General features: G+C 39.2%; 1 protein-coding gene across 3 annotated transcripts in view; it reads right to left on the bottom strand.

Annotated features, from left to right (window-relative positions):
- Positions 1 to 1,143: 1,143 nt before the first annotated feature.
- Positions 1,144 to 16,918, bottom strand: part of nsmce2 (NSE2 (MMS21) homolog, SMC5-SMC6 complex SUMO ligase) — a 172,462-nt gene continuing 156,687 nt past the window's right edge. For all 3 annotated transcript variants that reach the window (XM_069920913.1, XM_069920912.1, XM_069920914.1), the window contains exons 5-7: positions 15,128 to 15,210; positions 11,655 to 11,761; positions 1,144 to 10,366 (exon numbers count right to left, since the gene is read on the bottom strand). In XM_069920913.1, the coding sequence (XP_069777014.1) occupies positions 10,258 to 10,366; positions 11,655 to 11,761; positions 15,128 to 15,210 (299 nt within the window). In that variant the 3' untranslated portion in view covers positions 1,144 to 10,257. The remainder of the gene's footprint in view (positions 10,367 to 11,654; positions 11,762 to 15,127; positions 15,211 to 16,918) is intronic.

Raw genomic sequence — 16,918 nt, 5'->3', positions numbered from 1 at the left:
CGCTCCTCATCCTTTAAAGTCTAATGAGTGTAGCCTGAGACCACTCAATCTCTCCTCCTAAACTAACCCCATCATTCTGGAATCAAACTGTTAAACCTCCTCTGCACTGCCTCCAAAGATGGTATATCCTTTCTCGAGTAAGGAGGCCAGAGATGCACTGAGTACCTCAGGTAAGGCCTCACCAGTACCCTGTAAACCTTCCCAGTCTTGTATTCAATCGTCCAGCAATGAAGATCAACATCCCATTTGCCCTTTTGATTATATTCAAACTAACATTTTAGTGATTCATGTACAAACACTCCCAGGTCTTGTTGCACAACAACATGCTGCATTTTTTAAGCCATTTAAAGAAAAGTCTGATCTACAATTTTTCTTACCAAAGAGGATGACCTCATATTTACTGACATTGTACAAAATCTGCCAGACCCTTGCCCATTCACATAACCTATCTACATGTCTCATGACGCAGATTCTCGGTGTCCCCTACACAATTTGCTTTTCCACTCAATTTTCGATTGTTGCTAGAATTTGGGATATGCCACAAGATTGATTTGCAGCAATTGCAGCACCCTTGTTCAAGGAGAGCAAGGACATCCTGAAATACTGCAGATTGGCCAGTTTAACTTCAGCTGTAGTGCAGCGTGTATAAAAAAATAACCTGATGAAACATCAATAGCTATTTGGAGAAGTTTGAGCTGATAAGGCAGAATCAGCATGTCTGACGGAATTTTTTGATGAGATAATAGAAGTTAGTGAAGAATGCAATAATTACTGACCATAGATTTTCAAAAAGCATTTGATAAAGACCTACAAAAAAAATGTTAGGAAAATTGAGTCAAATCAAATTAAAGGATCTCTTATAGTGTAGAAAAGGCTAAAAGGCAAAAATAGCAAAGAACAATGGTAAATAGTTGTTAAAGATGCTAAACAGAGGTTTTCTTCAGGGAATGACTTGGACAAGGGTAAGCAGGGGAAAAAAAGGCGGTCCTTAAAAGAACAACAAGTGGACAGGTGAATAGTGATAGATGGCAAGTTGACAGTCTGAATGAATGGGCAGATAAGCGGGAAGAAAAGGAATTGGATGTTGTATTTAGAAAGGTATCAGATTCGGTGGATTCACATAAGAGGCAAGTTTGGACACAATTGTTACAATCAAAGGTAACTTTATTGAACACATGGGAGACAAAACGGGGAAGACATCAAACAATACTTAATTACTCTACTACTAAGAGAGTATATATAGACCTTCACATCAAACCCAAGTTGGACTCCGATACCAGTGGCCGCCTATTTTCTACACACTCCTGCACATGTACACACTTCACAGACATGGAGTATTAAACACAGTCCTGATTCCCTGTACCAACAGGGGTGTGGCTCTCTGCAGGCACTGATCCACAGTAGTGATCTACTAGGACCAAGAGGCAGAGAGAAAGAAATGTGGCATGCGTCGATGCTTTATACTGTTTTGAGCTGGGTATCTGTCCAATAATGACACTAAATCATTTAAATGAGCCAACAGTAAGGTGTGCACTAATGGGCCAGAGTTTAACTTTGATTGGCAACTGATGTGACTTCCAAATAGGTTTCAGACAGGGAGGTCACGTGACACTCCACAATGTTCCAGACAGGGAGGGAGGCCACATGTTCCTCCACATTCCACATATAACATTCCACTCCTTGGAAGTGACATCACTCACCAGTCACTTCAAACACAATGAATAAATGGTTTCTAGATTGTAAGATCTAAGTAACATGTTAGAACTGTAAAAACGTATTTAAAATAAGGCAAATTAAGTGGATCAATATGGACCCAAGTGCCTTCCACATGATGGATAAGGGACATTATCAAACTCACCAGCTTTCCCTGCCCCCCTCCCCTCCAAACTAAACAGGGTTGTGGTGTTCCAGATGGAGCAGGGTGCTATGAGAACTACTCCAGTGTGAGAGGAGAGAGAAAAGAAAAGAAAATTGTCTGATCACTGATTCATATGCCTGATTTTTCTGGCATACTGTAAGTGTGCATCTTTACCACAAATGTCTGTGAGCAGGCAGTGCAAGGTCATCCATAAGGTACCAAAGCTCTCTCTTGTCTAGCGCATCCCGCACCTTAGCTTCATACTTGGGTGCTTCCTCAGTGCAGAGCCCAGATGCCCATTGTCATGCTATCCTGTGGTGAGGAAGGGGACAGGCCAGGAGGCGTACATCAAGGGTGCACCCATATTCTTGTGGGAGCGTTCCATTTTTCTGGGCTGTTGTCTTGACACCAGGATGCTGTTCCTGCTCGCATTCCCTTTAAATGGGTGCCACATATGTGTTGGTCCTCTGTAACAATAACCAGGAGGAGTCAGGGCTGAAAGTTAGCCATATGAATAGCTTTTAAATAAAAGTTCCTGAAGCACCCATCCCATGAAAATTAGTTTATATTTCTGGGGAGGACTGGAGGACGCTGTCATTGCCAAGTTGTTACAAAATATATACAATATTTCCTGCTGGTCGATGGTCTATATAACATTTCAATTAAAAGATGAAACTACAGTTTCCTGAGAGTGTGCTGAGACACATTCTTTCTTTGGTTTGGCTTCGCGGACGAAGATTTATGGAGGGGTAAAGTCCACGTCAGCTGCAGGCTCGTTTGTGGCTGACAAGTCCAATGCGGGACAGGCAGACACGGTTGCAGCGGTTGCAGGGGAAAATTGGTTGGTTGGGGTTGGGTGTTGGGTTTTTCCTCCTTTGTCTTTTGTCAGTGAGGTGGGCTCTGCGGTCTTCTTTAAAGGAGGTTGCTGCCCGCCGAACTGTGAGGCACCAAGATGCATGGTTTGAGGCGATATCAGCCCACTGGCGGTGGTCAATGTGGCAGGCACCAAGAGATTTCTTTAGGCAGTCCTTGTACCTCTTCTTTGGTGCACCTCTCGGTGGCCAGTGGAGAGCTCGCCATATAACACGATCTTGGGAAGGCGATGGTCCTCCATTCTGGAGATGTGACCTGCCCAGCGCAGTTGGATCTTCAGCAGCGTGGATTCGATGCTGTCGGCCTCTGCCATCTCCAGTACTTTGATGTTAGGGATGAAGTCGCTCCAGTGAATGTTGAGGGTGGAGCGGAAACAACGCTGGTGGAAGCGTTTTAGGAGCCGTAGGTGATGCCGGTAGAGGACCCATGATTCGGAGCTGAACAGGAGTGTGGGTATGACAACGGTTCTGTATACACTAATCTTTGTGAGGTTTTTCAGTTGGTGGTTTTTCCAGAAGCTTTTGTGTAGTCTTCCAAAGGCGCTATTTGCCTTGGCGAGTCTGTTGTCTATCTCGTTGTCGATCCTTGCATCCGATGAAATGGTGCAGCCGAGATAGGTAAACTGGTTGACCGTTTTGTTTTGTGTGCCCGATGGAGATGTGGGGGGGCTGGTAGTCATGGTGGGGAGCTGGCTGATGGAGGACCTCAGTTTTCTTCAGGCTTACTTCCAGGCCAAACATTTTGGCAGTTTCCGCAAAACAGGACGCCAAGCGCTGAAGAGCTGGCTCTGAATGGGCAACTAAAGCGGCATCGTCTGCAAAGAGTAGTTCACGGACAAGTTTCTCTTGTGTCTTGGTGTGAGCCTGCAGGCGCCTCAGATTGAAGAGAATGCCATCCGTGCGGTACCAGATGTAAACAGCGTCTTCATTGTTGAGACACATTAGTGAAGAGTAAATACCACAGCTCAGGTTACAATTAAATAGGTCCATTACAAAGGCTGTAATTAAAAGGTGCATGATTGTGGATGTTGTTAAACTGTAATTTCCTGTGATAATTTCCATGGCAACAGCTTTGTCTGGTGAAAGTTTTCTGCATAGTTCATGACAACAGCTCCTTGCTGTGGTGCTTTTTACACAAGAAATCCTGCAATATTGCGTAAAGATTTACACTGAACCAACCAAAGCCAGCATTGTGCCAGGTCAGTGTGTCATTTTACGTAGCAAGCCAGCATTCCAGGAACAAAAGAGGCGGGATGTGTAATGCAACAGCATCGACGTCCAGTGTTAAATATAACATACTATATTGACAGCACGTTAGACCTACATTTTTCCCCAAAAAATGGCTGCTGATTGGCTGTTGGTCCCCGCACTAGTCATTGTTTTGTTGAGAAAGTGTCAAATTCGAGAGTGACAAGTTTGCAATCAAACTTTACTTTTATTAACACACATAAAAGTGTGGAAAATACGTGCACAATTTATAAAAAGTGCACAATTTATAAGAATGCGGGAAAATACGTGCACAATTTATAAAAAGTGCACAATTTATAAGAATGCGGGAAAATACGTGCACAATTTATAAAAAGTGCACAATTTATAAGAGTGCGGGAAAATACGCGCACAATTTATAAGAGTGCGGGAAAATACGCATACAATTTGTAAGAGTGTGGGAAAATCTACTGCAAGTATTAATGTGAGAGGTAATAGAATATAGGAAGTAAAGCTAGTATGAATGAAATAAGGAATACTAGACTAGACTAGAGGAAGTTAAGTAAGTGCTGAGTAGGGATGAATTCCGATAAGAGTGTGAGGAAGAGTTACGCAAGTATAATAGAATAAGGGTCTTATAGTGATAGACAGAATTAGCAAGTTCTGCATATAGTAAGTCCTGGGGGTTGAGATGTGTGAATAAGGACAAAGGCAGATTCATGAATAAGGACAATGACATGATGGGACCCAGACAGGATACCCCATGGTCTTTCAAGTTTACAGAAACTGCACCTAGGCAGACAGAATTACCAAATGCCAAACCAATCCAGGAGGCAGAAGAATGTTGGGGGGGGAGGGTACCTCTTCTTCTTCTTTGGCTTGGCTTCGCGGACGAAGATTTATGGAGGGGGTAAATGTCCACGTCAGCTGCAGGCTCGTTTGTGGCTGACAAGTCCGATGCGGGACAGGCAGACACGGTTTCACCTCTACACTGAAATGAACTGTATAAAAGTTGGGTGAGCCCCAGTATGTGTGTGTATTCCCAGGGTAAGGGGAAGCACCCAACTTTGCATTGTTGTACAATAAATGTTTTTTGTTCTCAATTTTTGTCTCGAGCAAAATCTGTGAAGGTACTTCTGTTTCTCACATCTAAGAAGTGGTTTTCAAACTTTTTCTTTCCACTCACATACCACCTTAAGTAATCCTTATGCCATAGGTTCTCTATGATGAGTAAGGGATTACTTAAGGTGGTATGTGAGTGGGAATAAAAGAGGTTGAGAACCACTGCTCTAGACCCAATTAATATTAAAATATTTTGCTTGAAAAAATTGTCATTGGTCCATTTCCCTGTGCACATAACGGTCAATTAGGTACAATTAAAACAGTGGTTTTCAAACTCCTTAATCAGAATCAGGATTTATTGTCATGAACGAGTGTTTTGCAGAAGGATCATAGTGCAAACATACATATTATGACCATCTTATGAGATTACTATAAAAATAAAATAATAATAATAGTGACTTTTTCAGTAATATTTCAGTAACAATTGGGCCTAGAGCAGTGGTTGGCAACTTTTTTCCCCCCACTCACATACCACTTTAAGTACTGGTAATCCCTTACTAATCACCACTATCTATTGTTGGGGGCTGGTGACAGATAGTGAAAGATAATGTTGGGGGCTTCAGACTGTTCAAACCAAGGACAAACCAGCTTGCTCACTGCACAGGGGAAATTGTGGGGTGGTGGGGGCTGGTCTTTTATTAAAATGGCACTCCCTAACACTAATCTCCTCTCCCTAACACTAATCTCCTCTCCCTTAATATCTGAAGGTCTGCCAGTGACTGTCTTGAATACATTCCGTAACTAAGCATTCACACCCTCCTTCTGTAGAATTCCAGATTAAGTACCCTTTGATACATTTTTAAAAATCTTACTCATAAATGGTCAAGCTCTATTTTGAAAGACCAACAGCCACCCTACTCTGTCCTGTCAAAACCATGAATTATATACTTATAAATTAAATCATCTCATTCTCCTCCCAGCAACACATCAGTGCATCACCCACCTAACAAAACAGTGAGTCTAGTAGAAGATGCATTACTGTTTCACCACCAGCTCATTTCATCTCCAGGTCCAGCCATTTCATCTACAGCTCATTTCAGACTTCTGCATTTATGGGAGCATGCATAGACATCTGAGATGGGCTAAACCCCAAGTGCTTGGCAGTCAGGTATTCCCTAGTGAACTACTTGTCATCCAGACTCTCTTTTACCGTTGCTGTATAATTGCATCTCAATCTGCAGACCTATACCCCTTTCACACAGAGATCCCACTAAACCAAGAAAAGCTGGTTCGGTGTGACCTTTTACATAGGGACCTGGCAAAAGGAGGTGGGACCTGCATTGGTGTCCCAGGAAGATGGGTAAGCACTTTACACAGGAGTGCATCAGAAAGTTGATCTCTAACCCCAAACTCCAACTAATACATAGCACTGATTAGACCACAACAGAATATTACATTCATTTCTGGTCAACACATTTTAGAAAGGATGTGAAGGTCCTCGAGAGGACGCAGAGCATATTTACCAGAATGGCTTCAGGGATGAGGGACGAGTAATTTTGGCAGCAAGATTAGGATAGAAGGGCAGGAGAGTTGTTCTCCATGAAGCAAATAAGATTGAGAAGGGGAATGATGAAGATGTACAAAATCAAAAGGTTTAGACAGCATAAATAGTGGGAAACTATTCCAATTAGCGAGCAATTCATAGACCACAGGATACAGATTAACATTTTTAGGAAATAGACAGAAAGAGAACAGAGGTAAAACTTACTTTTTAACTCATTAAGTAAGGAACATAGAAATAGAATCTATCAGTGCCATCAGACAATTTCATGCTTTAAGTAGCCAAGATAAATTTGTAGAGTATGCACATCACAATATTAATGCAAACTGGCAACTGAAAATAATCAATACATTTTTGATGACGAATAATCACATCCACAGATTCACAAGCACAGATTTGTAAGGACAATTATTAATGGAATTAAAAGGAACATAATGGGTATGAGCTTTGTAAGCATAATCCTTGATATGCAAAAGTTATTTTAAGCCAGTATAAATCTTTTGGCAGGCTCAAGTTAATGCATTTTCTAATTTTGGAGACCAAAAGAATTATCATAGCCTTGGGGAGGGTGCAAAAGAGATATACCGAAAAGGTATCAAGGATAATACAATGCCATTCAGATTAGAGAAGATGGGATTAATTTACTGGAGACATTTGAAATGAAGGGATCTGATTAAAAAAAAGGTAAGGGAAAATTATTTCCACTGACAAGGGAGTTGAAAGATAGAAAATTCCATTTTACCATAATTGGCCAAAGAAGTAGGCATTGTATAGAGAATTTTTTATGTGGCAAGAATCCACCATTCAAAGGGCAGATTTGATAACTTGTATGAAGAGCCAGCATAGAAATGATCAAATGCAAACCCTCCTTTGTGCTGGATGATTCAATGATTTCATTCAAAACAGGAATATCACTGAGCAACACACAAAGCTTCGTAGTAAATCAACACACTTGTCTTTTTCTCCTTTAACCACAAGACTTTAATTTACTAAGCATTCCACTTCTACTATAAAAAAAGAACTTGGGTAAACGTAAAGTAGATGCACTTCACTTTTGGCAGAAGCACAGCTTTAAATTCTTCTGAAGTATTTACATAAGTCACCATGGAGACAAATCTAAATAGAAATGACATTTAAAAAAATATAGTATGACTATCTGGTAAAGCTAAAACCAAAGCGTGGCTGAACAAATGCAACATGATTGCTTGATGAAATTAAAACATAAGCAGAAATACAAGAGATGCATGAAAAAACTCAAACTCTTTTAAGATGTATTCGCATTTCTCTCCAAAAAAAAGTTAAATACAGAAAAATCCCCAAATTCTGTTTCATTGCTATCCTGGTTAGTAGTCCAGAATAGATCAGTATCCAGTTCTACAATTTAATGAGAAAAGGTTAGACTGAGGAAAAGCAGAATTGGCTGTGGCACATTGTATTTGAATAGCCAAACTATTCACACTTGTCCAGACAAATGGTTGAAGAACGGGGCAGGGTTTGACCATGACACGTGGGTGTGTTCAAATTATCTTCAGGCTTTGAGGAAATGAAAGTGGAACCATTTGAAAAGTTCTTTCAAAGTGCCAGAGAAGGTAGTGAATTGATGTTTTCTACGAACAATGTTTCTAAGTGAAAAGCAAAAAATGTATTTCCAACATTCTATTTCATATTTCTAGCAACTTTTGTGTTCTGCATCTTACAGTGCCAACATTTTCATTTATTAATTCTTTTAAACTGTGGTCTTCCACTATTTCTCCAAATAATCCCTCCCTCTTCTAAGTGACAACTCAACCCACTTTTTGTTATCTGAGCACCTTTTCATAGACATTCCCTTTGTCCTCTGCACTCCTCTCTCTACCACTTACAACATGAGTTTTTTTCCAGAAATGTTTCCAGTCCTGATAAAGGTTCATTGACCCCAAATGACAATTTAGTTTGTGTCTCCCCAGATGCTACCTGAAGTGGGGAGCATTTTCAGCAGATCTTTATGATTTATGGTTTGAAGTTGCATCCTTGGGAGGAATGGAGAGCAAAGGGAAACTTGTAAGGAACTGATTTTAAAATAGATTTAATTTTAGAAAACAAACTGTTGCCAGCATTAAGGACAAGTTTAGAGTTAGTTGTCTTTGGAAAAACCACACTCATTTCCAAATTAAAAAATAAAATCCAGACCTTCAGTTCAGACTGAAATATTCCATTAAGAGTGATATTTCAACATAGGTTGATTCAACAATACACCTGTCTGGTCTAGTGGTTCAGAGGTAATCAAAATTCAATGGGAACTTTCTCCAGATAGCCAGTGGGCTGATATCGCCTCCAACCGTGCACCTTGGCGCCTCACAGTTCGGCAGACAGCAACCTCCTTTGAAGAAGACTGCAGAGCCCACCTCACTGACAAAAGACAAAGGAGGAAAAACCCAACACCCAACCCCAACCAATCAATTTTCCCTTGCAACCGTGTCTGCCTGTTCCGCATCAGACTTGTCAGCCATAAACGAGCCTGCAGCTGACGTGGACATTACCCCTCCATTAATCTTCGTCCGCGAAGCCAAGCCAAAGATGTGGAATATATTTAAGAGATCGATACAAATCTTCCTGTACACCACTTGGTTACTGATGTTGCTCTGGCTCCTTTTAACTGTCGACCATCCAGAATTTTGAACATCATGATAGCAGCTACTCCCATTTTTGCATATTTGGACCAGGTTGTGAAATTTTCTGCTGGCAGCCTGTTACTTATTGCACGTAATTTAACTAGAAAACCAGCAAGAAAAAAAAAGCTAACTTGTTTCCTTATACATGAAACAAAAAGAATAATCACAATAGGAAGTTCCAAAGCAGCAGTGTTGATAAATGATATTGCAATCTAAATTAAAAAATTACACAGACATTTTCCGGGCACTATTTTGGGAACAACAAAGAAATCATAAATTTTAAACATTCTAAATTCTGGAAAGAAGTTGTTTGTTCACCAGAATTGCTCACAGTTCATTGCCTTTACCTTACAAGGATATAGACTTAATTAAAAAAAACACTATCCTTAATTTCCCTAGCTGGTTATCATACCCAAACAATATATTTAGATTTGCAAAAACACACATTATAAACCAGTGGTTCTCAACCTTTTTCTTTCCACTCACATACCACTTTAAGTATTCCATATACCACAGGTGCTCTGGAAGGGATACTAGTAAAGGATTGTTTAAGGTGGTATGTGGGTGGGAAGAAAGTTTGAAAACCAGTTTTAATCGCATCTAATTGACTCGTTAAGTGCACGGTTTCATAACTACAAAGGAAATGGACCAATTTTTCTCAAGCAAAATATTTTCAATAACAATTGGAGCTAGAGTAATGGTTCTCAACCTTCCCTTCCTATTCATAAACCACCTTAAGCAATCCCTTACTAATCACAGAGCACCTATGGCATAGGAATTGCTTAAAGTGTGAGTGGAAAGAAAAAGGTTGAAAACCACTGTTATGAACACTGATTTTTGTTTCATCCGAAGTTTATTTTTCAACTTAAATCACTTTATGTCTGCATACTCTATTAAATGAACTAAGCATAAACCAAATAAAACTCGGCAAAATTTTGCTCAAATTATATTATCTGATCAATCAGAATTTTTTTTACATTTCACAACCTTCTAAGTAGATCTGACAGAATCTTTTTCATTGCAATTGCTTGCAAATGTGATAGGTAATCATCGTATTTGATGTCTTCTGTGATTTTCAATTGCTCTCCTCAGGGAAGTGTCTATCGAAAGGTCAGACTGCTTCACATCTCCATTATCGCATCCAACAACTGGGCACCTATTCCAGAAACAAAGTGCATCAATAAAAAAAAACCAAATTTGATGCAGATTTGCAGTTCAGAAAACATGTTGCCACTTTGTTACTACAGTACTCAAATAATCAGGAATATTTTTAAAGTGATTACTAAATGAGTCTAATAATTTTCATGCCTGATGAAGTTAATCTTACACCTTATTCTGAAATAACATACTGCAAATGCAAGAAATCTAAAATAATAAAACAGAAAATTCAGTTGGAAGCAATCAGCAGATCATCCAGCATCTGTAGCCAGAGAAGCAGTCACAGTCTCAGATTAAAGACCTTTCATCAGAACTTAGAAAAACCCATATCCAATCTCCATCCTGAAAACAGAATTCCCTTTGCTCTTTCACACCTTCCAGCTTTCTCTGCAATTTAAAACTTTTTTTCATTTCTAACTTTACCCAGTTCTGATGAAAATTCATCAATCCGGAATTGTTACAATCAAATATTACACATGCTGCCCAGCATAAAGAATATTTCCAGTGCTTTGCTATTGTTATTATTACATTTGATGCCTTCCTTTGATTAAATAATTTGCAACATTTCAATAGTTGTGCCTTTTTTGTTATTCCTATTTGTTGCCCCTATGACGGAGTAGCCAATCATAAAATACTGCTTCTTTCAGTACTATTCAAATGAAAATTAATTTTGCCCTGAGTAAATTCCATAATGATCATTACAGTCATTTTACCTGACTCCAGAAATAAGATTGAACATTTCCTGAATTAATGTGCTCTTCTGTGTGTCAGTCACAATTGTGATAATATCACTGCTTGTGCAATAATTATTTTGGAGCATAATGAAGGAACGTAGACCGTGTTGTTCTTAGATCAGCCGGTTGTTGGTCACTTCTGGGACAAACATGATGCAACACCAGCGTATGTTGGATGAACACTCTTCAGCACAAGTCCCTGACTTACTTTTATTCCTTCAGGCCCACCCCATCTGAAATTTGACACTCTCCTCATTCCATTGCATGATAGGGAGAATCTGTAATGTCCACCCAAACAGCACTGGAAGTCAAGATTAAACCTGCAGGCACTGGAGCTCTGAGGCAACAGTCTCACTTGGTAGAATTAACCCTGAGAATTATTTATGCGTATGATAATTTATTATAATTTGTTAGGTTTATTTTTAATATTACAATTTGTTACTGTTTTAAATAAGCAGGGATAGCACTATTGATTTAAACCTGGAGATGGTATTTGGTACTTATAATATTCATTACAAAAATAGTGGTTAAAATGTTCCACTCTGAACTCACCGAGCCTTCTTCTTTTGTTTGTACTTAGTCTGAATTATTTTTATTATGGCTTCCGTTTCATAGTTATGACCGCAAACTTTATTCTTCACAGGACGTTCCATTTCTCTCTGCAAAGACACAAATTTAAAACCAAACTCCTTCTTTCTTTCTTTCCTTTAAATGAAAAATTAGCAGGATTTTCCAATTATTTGATACTGCTGCTGACTACTTGGCCAATATAGACGGAGCATACGTTTATCTTAGAAAAGCTTATAGAATAAAATCCTAATTCCAGCTTCATATGAAATGCTTGTATTTTTATCTTCAAATATGTCAACATATTTGAGTGTCTGTGGGCATGGTATCTATAACTGCTTGTCAAGATATGTGGATCTAAATTTTACTTCAGAATGCAGTACCTCTTGCTGATTATCTGCAGGCACCCTAGACTGACCAGTTTTCCTGAGCTGTCAATCAATGTAGCCTGATAAGCTCTTGTTTCCTGCTATCAAACAAAAACCTATTACTGTCAGCAGGAAAAAATGTCCGGAGAAACAGTATGCACAAGACTTTTAATTGTACAGAATGCTTTGAAGCACCTTCATTGGGGAGGAACCCTTAGATCAAGTTAGAACTTCTCCTGCTAGTTCTGGAACAACCTTCATCTTGTACTTGCATGGTGCCTTTAGCATAGCAAAATGTCCCAAGACACTTGCTTGGGGATTATTGAACAAAATTAAAAACATGAAATAGTGGAAAGTGAAAGAGAATCATAGCATTTCAGGTCAACGACAAAGGATTTGGACGAAGGGTTTTTGATCTGAAGCATTAACTGTTTCTCTTTCTACCTATATCTGACTTGTTGAATATTACCAGCATTTTCTTTTTTATTTTCAATTTCCAGCATCAACAATTTAATTTTATTTTCATTTAGAAATGATCTGGAGATGATATTTAAGACAAATGCACGACTGTTCATTCTTTCACATTTCACATCAGTGAAATGTAAGAATGGCTACAGTGATAACCTGGTGGTTGAAGTATAGAATCCATTGCCCAAGCAGGTGGTGAGAACAAGTAATCTCTCATCATTTGAAATGTATCTGATGAAGCACATGAATCACCAAGGCCTTTGACCTGGTGTTGGCAATAGTAGTGATGGATACTTTAGGAGTAACATGGACAAGGTGGACTAAAGGGCACATTTCAATACCATTTGGCCCTGACTCTAGGCAATAGTTGGAAAGTTCCTGAGTAGTACAATGAAAAAAAAACGTTAAGTTATTAGCACTATTGGCCTAAATTTAAAAAGTAATGTTGTGGCAGCTTTGCTCTAGTGGAGTGGTTCTCAACCTTTCCCTTTCCACTCACATACCACTTCAAGTATTCCCTATGTCATAGGTGATCTGTGATTAATAAGGAATTGCTTAAGGTGGTATGTGGGTGGAAAGAAAAAATTTGAAAACCACAGTTTTAATCGCACCTAATTGACTCATTATGTGCACGGTTTCATAGCTACAAAGAAAATAGGCCAATGACAATTTTTCTCAAACAAAATATTTCAGTAACAATTGGGTCTAAAGTAGTGATTCTCAATCTTCCCTTTCCACTCACATACCACCTTAAACAATCCCTTACTAATGTGACAAGAGTATATAATTGGGAGCTAAATTGGGAAAGGTTTATTAAAGTAGGTCACATAAAAACACTTTAAGACAGATCTTATTTAAAATAATGGAACTCTGCCCCTTGCTAGTCATATTGGGATCAACAGTCTTTGGAAGAGCGTTGGAAAATACCCAAGAGACTTCACCAATGGATTGTTGTTTACAAAAGGCAACAGATGAAAAATGTTGTCAGAGCCACAGATTGTCTGGAGCTGTTCTAAGAGGGTCATGTGGTTTGGCAAGCAGAGAGAGAGAGAGAGAGAGAGAGAGAGAGAGAGAGAGAAAGAGAGAGAGAGAGAGAAAGAGAGAGAGAGAGAAAGAGAGAGAGAGAGAGAGAGAGAAAGAGAGAGAGAGAGAGAGAGAGAGAGAGAGAGAGAGAGAGAGAGAGAGAGAGAGAGAGAGAGAGAGAGAGAGAGAGTTCAGTTCTACAGTGTTACAGCCAACAACAGCAGCTGGGACTGGAACAGGACAAGCTGTCAAGCTTGTGGAAAACCCCATTTGGAAGATGGGTAGTAAGTGCTTTGTTCGGCCTGTTCAAAGCCCTTGTGGTCCATACAAGAGGAGATGGCTGGCTGTCTAATGTTTCACTTGAAAGAAAGAAGGAACTCTGTGGTGACTTGAAAGAAAGAGGTTATCATCTGGAAAAGATATTTCAGCAAGATACTTAAGTGGCTGATTAAACGGAATCAGTTGTGGGTGTCCAGCGAACAACAAATCTCTCTCTGAAAACTGACAAGAACGTTCCTGAGCGGTAATCATTTACCTTTCAAGCACCAAAGCCTGGTGAATTTCATAAATGTTAAATTCTGTGCACAATATAAGAATTGCCTGTGAACCAAAGAACTTTTCTGAACTTACACAAACATTACATAAACGTGCACTTAGAGTTAGAAGGGGGTTAAGTCAATCGTGATAAGTTAAAGTGTGATTCTATTTTCATGTTTAAAGATAATTAAAAGCAACTTTTGTTTAAGTTACCATTTGTTTTGGTTAATATCTATTGCTGCTAAGTTTATGGGTCCTCTGGGCTTGTAACAGAGCATCGATGGCATATGTGAGTGGAAAGAAAAACGTTGAGAACCACTGATCTAGTGATTCCACTCATTGAAATTCTAATCATCTGATTTATTCCAATGTTATGGGAAATAACATTATGGGAGGAACGTTTTTTTAATCCACACAGAGAATAAAAAATACATAGTAATCACTACCTGCTTCTCAAAACTTTTCTATGATAACCTCTCTGTAGCCTTATAATTTCTGATATTTTAAAACTCAATCTTCATTTTGCAACATCATACAGCATGGAAACAGGCCCCTTGGTTCAACTTGCCCACACCGACTAAAATGGCTCACCCACAGTAGTCCAACTGCTTGTGTTTGCCCCATATCCCTCCAAATCTATCCTATCCATATATCCATAATTTTTCTCTTAAAAAGTTGCAATATTAGCTGTCTCAAGCATCTCTTCTGGCAGCCATCCACCACCCCTTGGTAAAAAAGTTACCCCTCAGGTTCCAGTCAAATCTCTTCTCCCTCATTTTAAAGCTTTGACATCTGGTTACCGATTCCTTTGCTTTGGACAAATGACACTGTGTTCACTCTATCCATTCCTCTCATGATTCTGTACATCTTCATGAGATTATCCCTCATCCTCAATTAAGGTTCAAATTAAAGACATAACACTCACTTGAGAGCTCAGAAATAACTCAAAACAACTTAAGAGCACAGAAATAATGCAAAACACATTCAAGTGTTAGCAATGATGGTTAACTGCAAAGGAAATTGTACTAGAACACTCTGTTTTCAGAATATCTTGTTCTGTACCTGTGTAATTGGGCAAATGAAATTCCTTTGGCTCTGGGTCACTGCAATGTCTTCATCAATCTCATTTGGTGACTCTGCTCCAACTAGAAATCCAAAGTGGAATAGTTTGAATTAGCCAGGTTTCCCAGTTATATTCACCTTAAAGTATATGTTTATAGATCAAAGAACTTTAATTTCAACATTAAAACAACAAAATATGGCTACAATCAGTTCCATTATTATGAGTGAATTATTATGAATAATTTGTCTATACTTTGGTTGACCAAATTTAAAAAAAAAACACTGCAGATATTTAATCAATCTAGCTAACAATCATCAAGGATTTAAGTAAAATATAATAGTCCATGACAAATTTAACCATTTTTTTTAATAAACAATTTTGTGGGTTTAGCTTCAGTGCAAGGTTTTAGTTGGATATTTTAGTCAGTTTAAACAAATGGAACAGAAAACAAAGTTGAGGAAATCACATTCATATAATTGATCCAATAGTATGCTTAACTATCAAATAATTTCAGGTAATTTATAAAAGAGGTAGTAAAAACATTGAAAAGAATATTAGAACCAAAAGATAAGATCGAGGAAGTTAAGGAAAATAACATAAAACCTGTGGAAGTGGAAAGTAATATATTTTCAGATGATAAAGAATAGGAAAATAAAATAAAATCCTCATGTAATTCAATTTCATTTCTCTCATATGGACTGTCATCTCCACTTTCATCCACCCACCAGTGAATGACTCAATTATTTACATATCATTGACCTTGAGCAAAAGCAATACTTTTTTAACTGCAGAAGGATGAATTTGAATTTAATAACACTATATTATGCACTTTGAAAAAAGCTGTGTTTCACATATTTTGAAGTAGCCATTTTGCACACATTAAAGCAACATAAAACCTCAAACAATAATAAGATGAATAACTTATGGAACAAGTAGGCAAAGCAGTAAAACTCGGGCAGATACATGATGAAACCAATACGACCGTGCACAAGTTGGAACCCTTTTTATTCAAGCTCCTTTGTTGATGAGCCCATTGTTTGAATTACAGAGGTTACAGGTTACCTATTACTCCAATTTCTGTCAATATGACACAGGAAAAATATCTGCTGCAATAAAATGAATTGAACCAGTAAATTTCCACTAAAAATAAGCACTATCATGTTAAAACATGTTCTAAATAATGGGGAGACATTGAGTCTGACAGATTATCGCACACCAAGTGACACAATCCACTGGCAACTTCAGACAGGCTGCTGAGGTTTCCTGGAAGAAAGCTTGAGGCCCTTTAAGGTGGCCAAAATACCCCGATATAAAGCCGCATATTCTACCCCGATGCAGCTGTCGGGAGGCCACCTGAAAGAGCAGGAGGCACCTCTGAGGCAGACTTTCCAACCCTCCTCCGAGAGGGATAAGCGCTGGAGTACTGAAGACTCCTAAGCACCTGAATCCAGCCGCCTGAAAGTGGCTGCTAAGGGGATGAAAATCAGCTGGTGAGCACCTGACAGCTCCCTCCCCGCTGCCCCTGGCGCGGGACATCAGGGCTGGGGCAGCCGGCACGGACCGGCCAACCCAGCACTGACATCCCGAAGGGACAGGAGCCGGAGTGAGCTCCGAAGCGCCTCCCCTACAGCTGTCCCTTTCAGGTGACCAACGCTGCGCTTTCAGCACTGCCACCTGAGTGACCATTCCACAGGTCTGAATCTGCTTCTGCAGGCACATTCTCGGCGGAGAATGCACCTGAAAGTGGCTTTAGGTGTAAGAAGAGACATGTCAGTGCTTTTACTTCCTCA

Source organism: Narcine bancroftii, chromosome 2 (assembly GCF_036971445.1).
Source record: "Narcine bancroftii isolate sNarBan1 chromosome 2, sNarBan1.hap1, whole genome shotgun sequence".
In the NCBI taxonomy this organism is placed as follows: domain Eukaryota; kingdom Metazoa; phylum Chordata; class Chondrichthyes; order Torpediniformes; family Narcinidae; genus Narcine; species Narcine bancroftii.
This window is presented reverse-complemented; position numbering and strand designations above follow the sequence as displayed.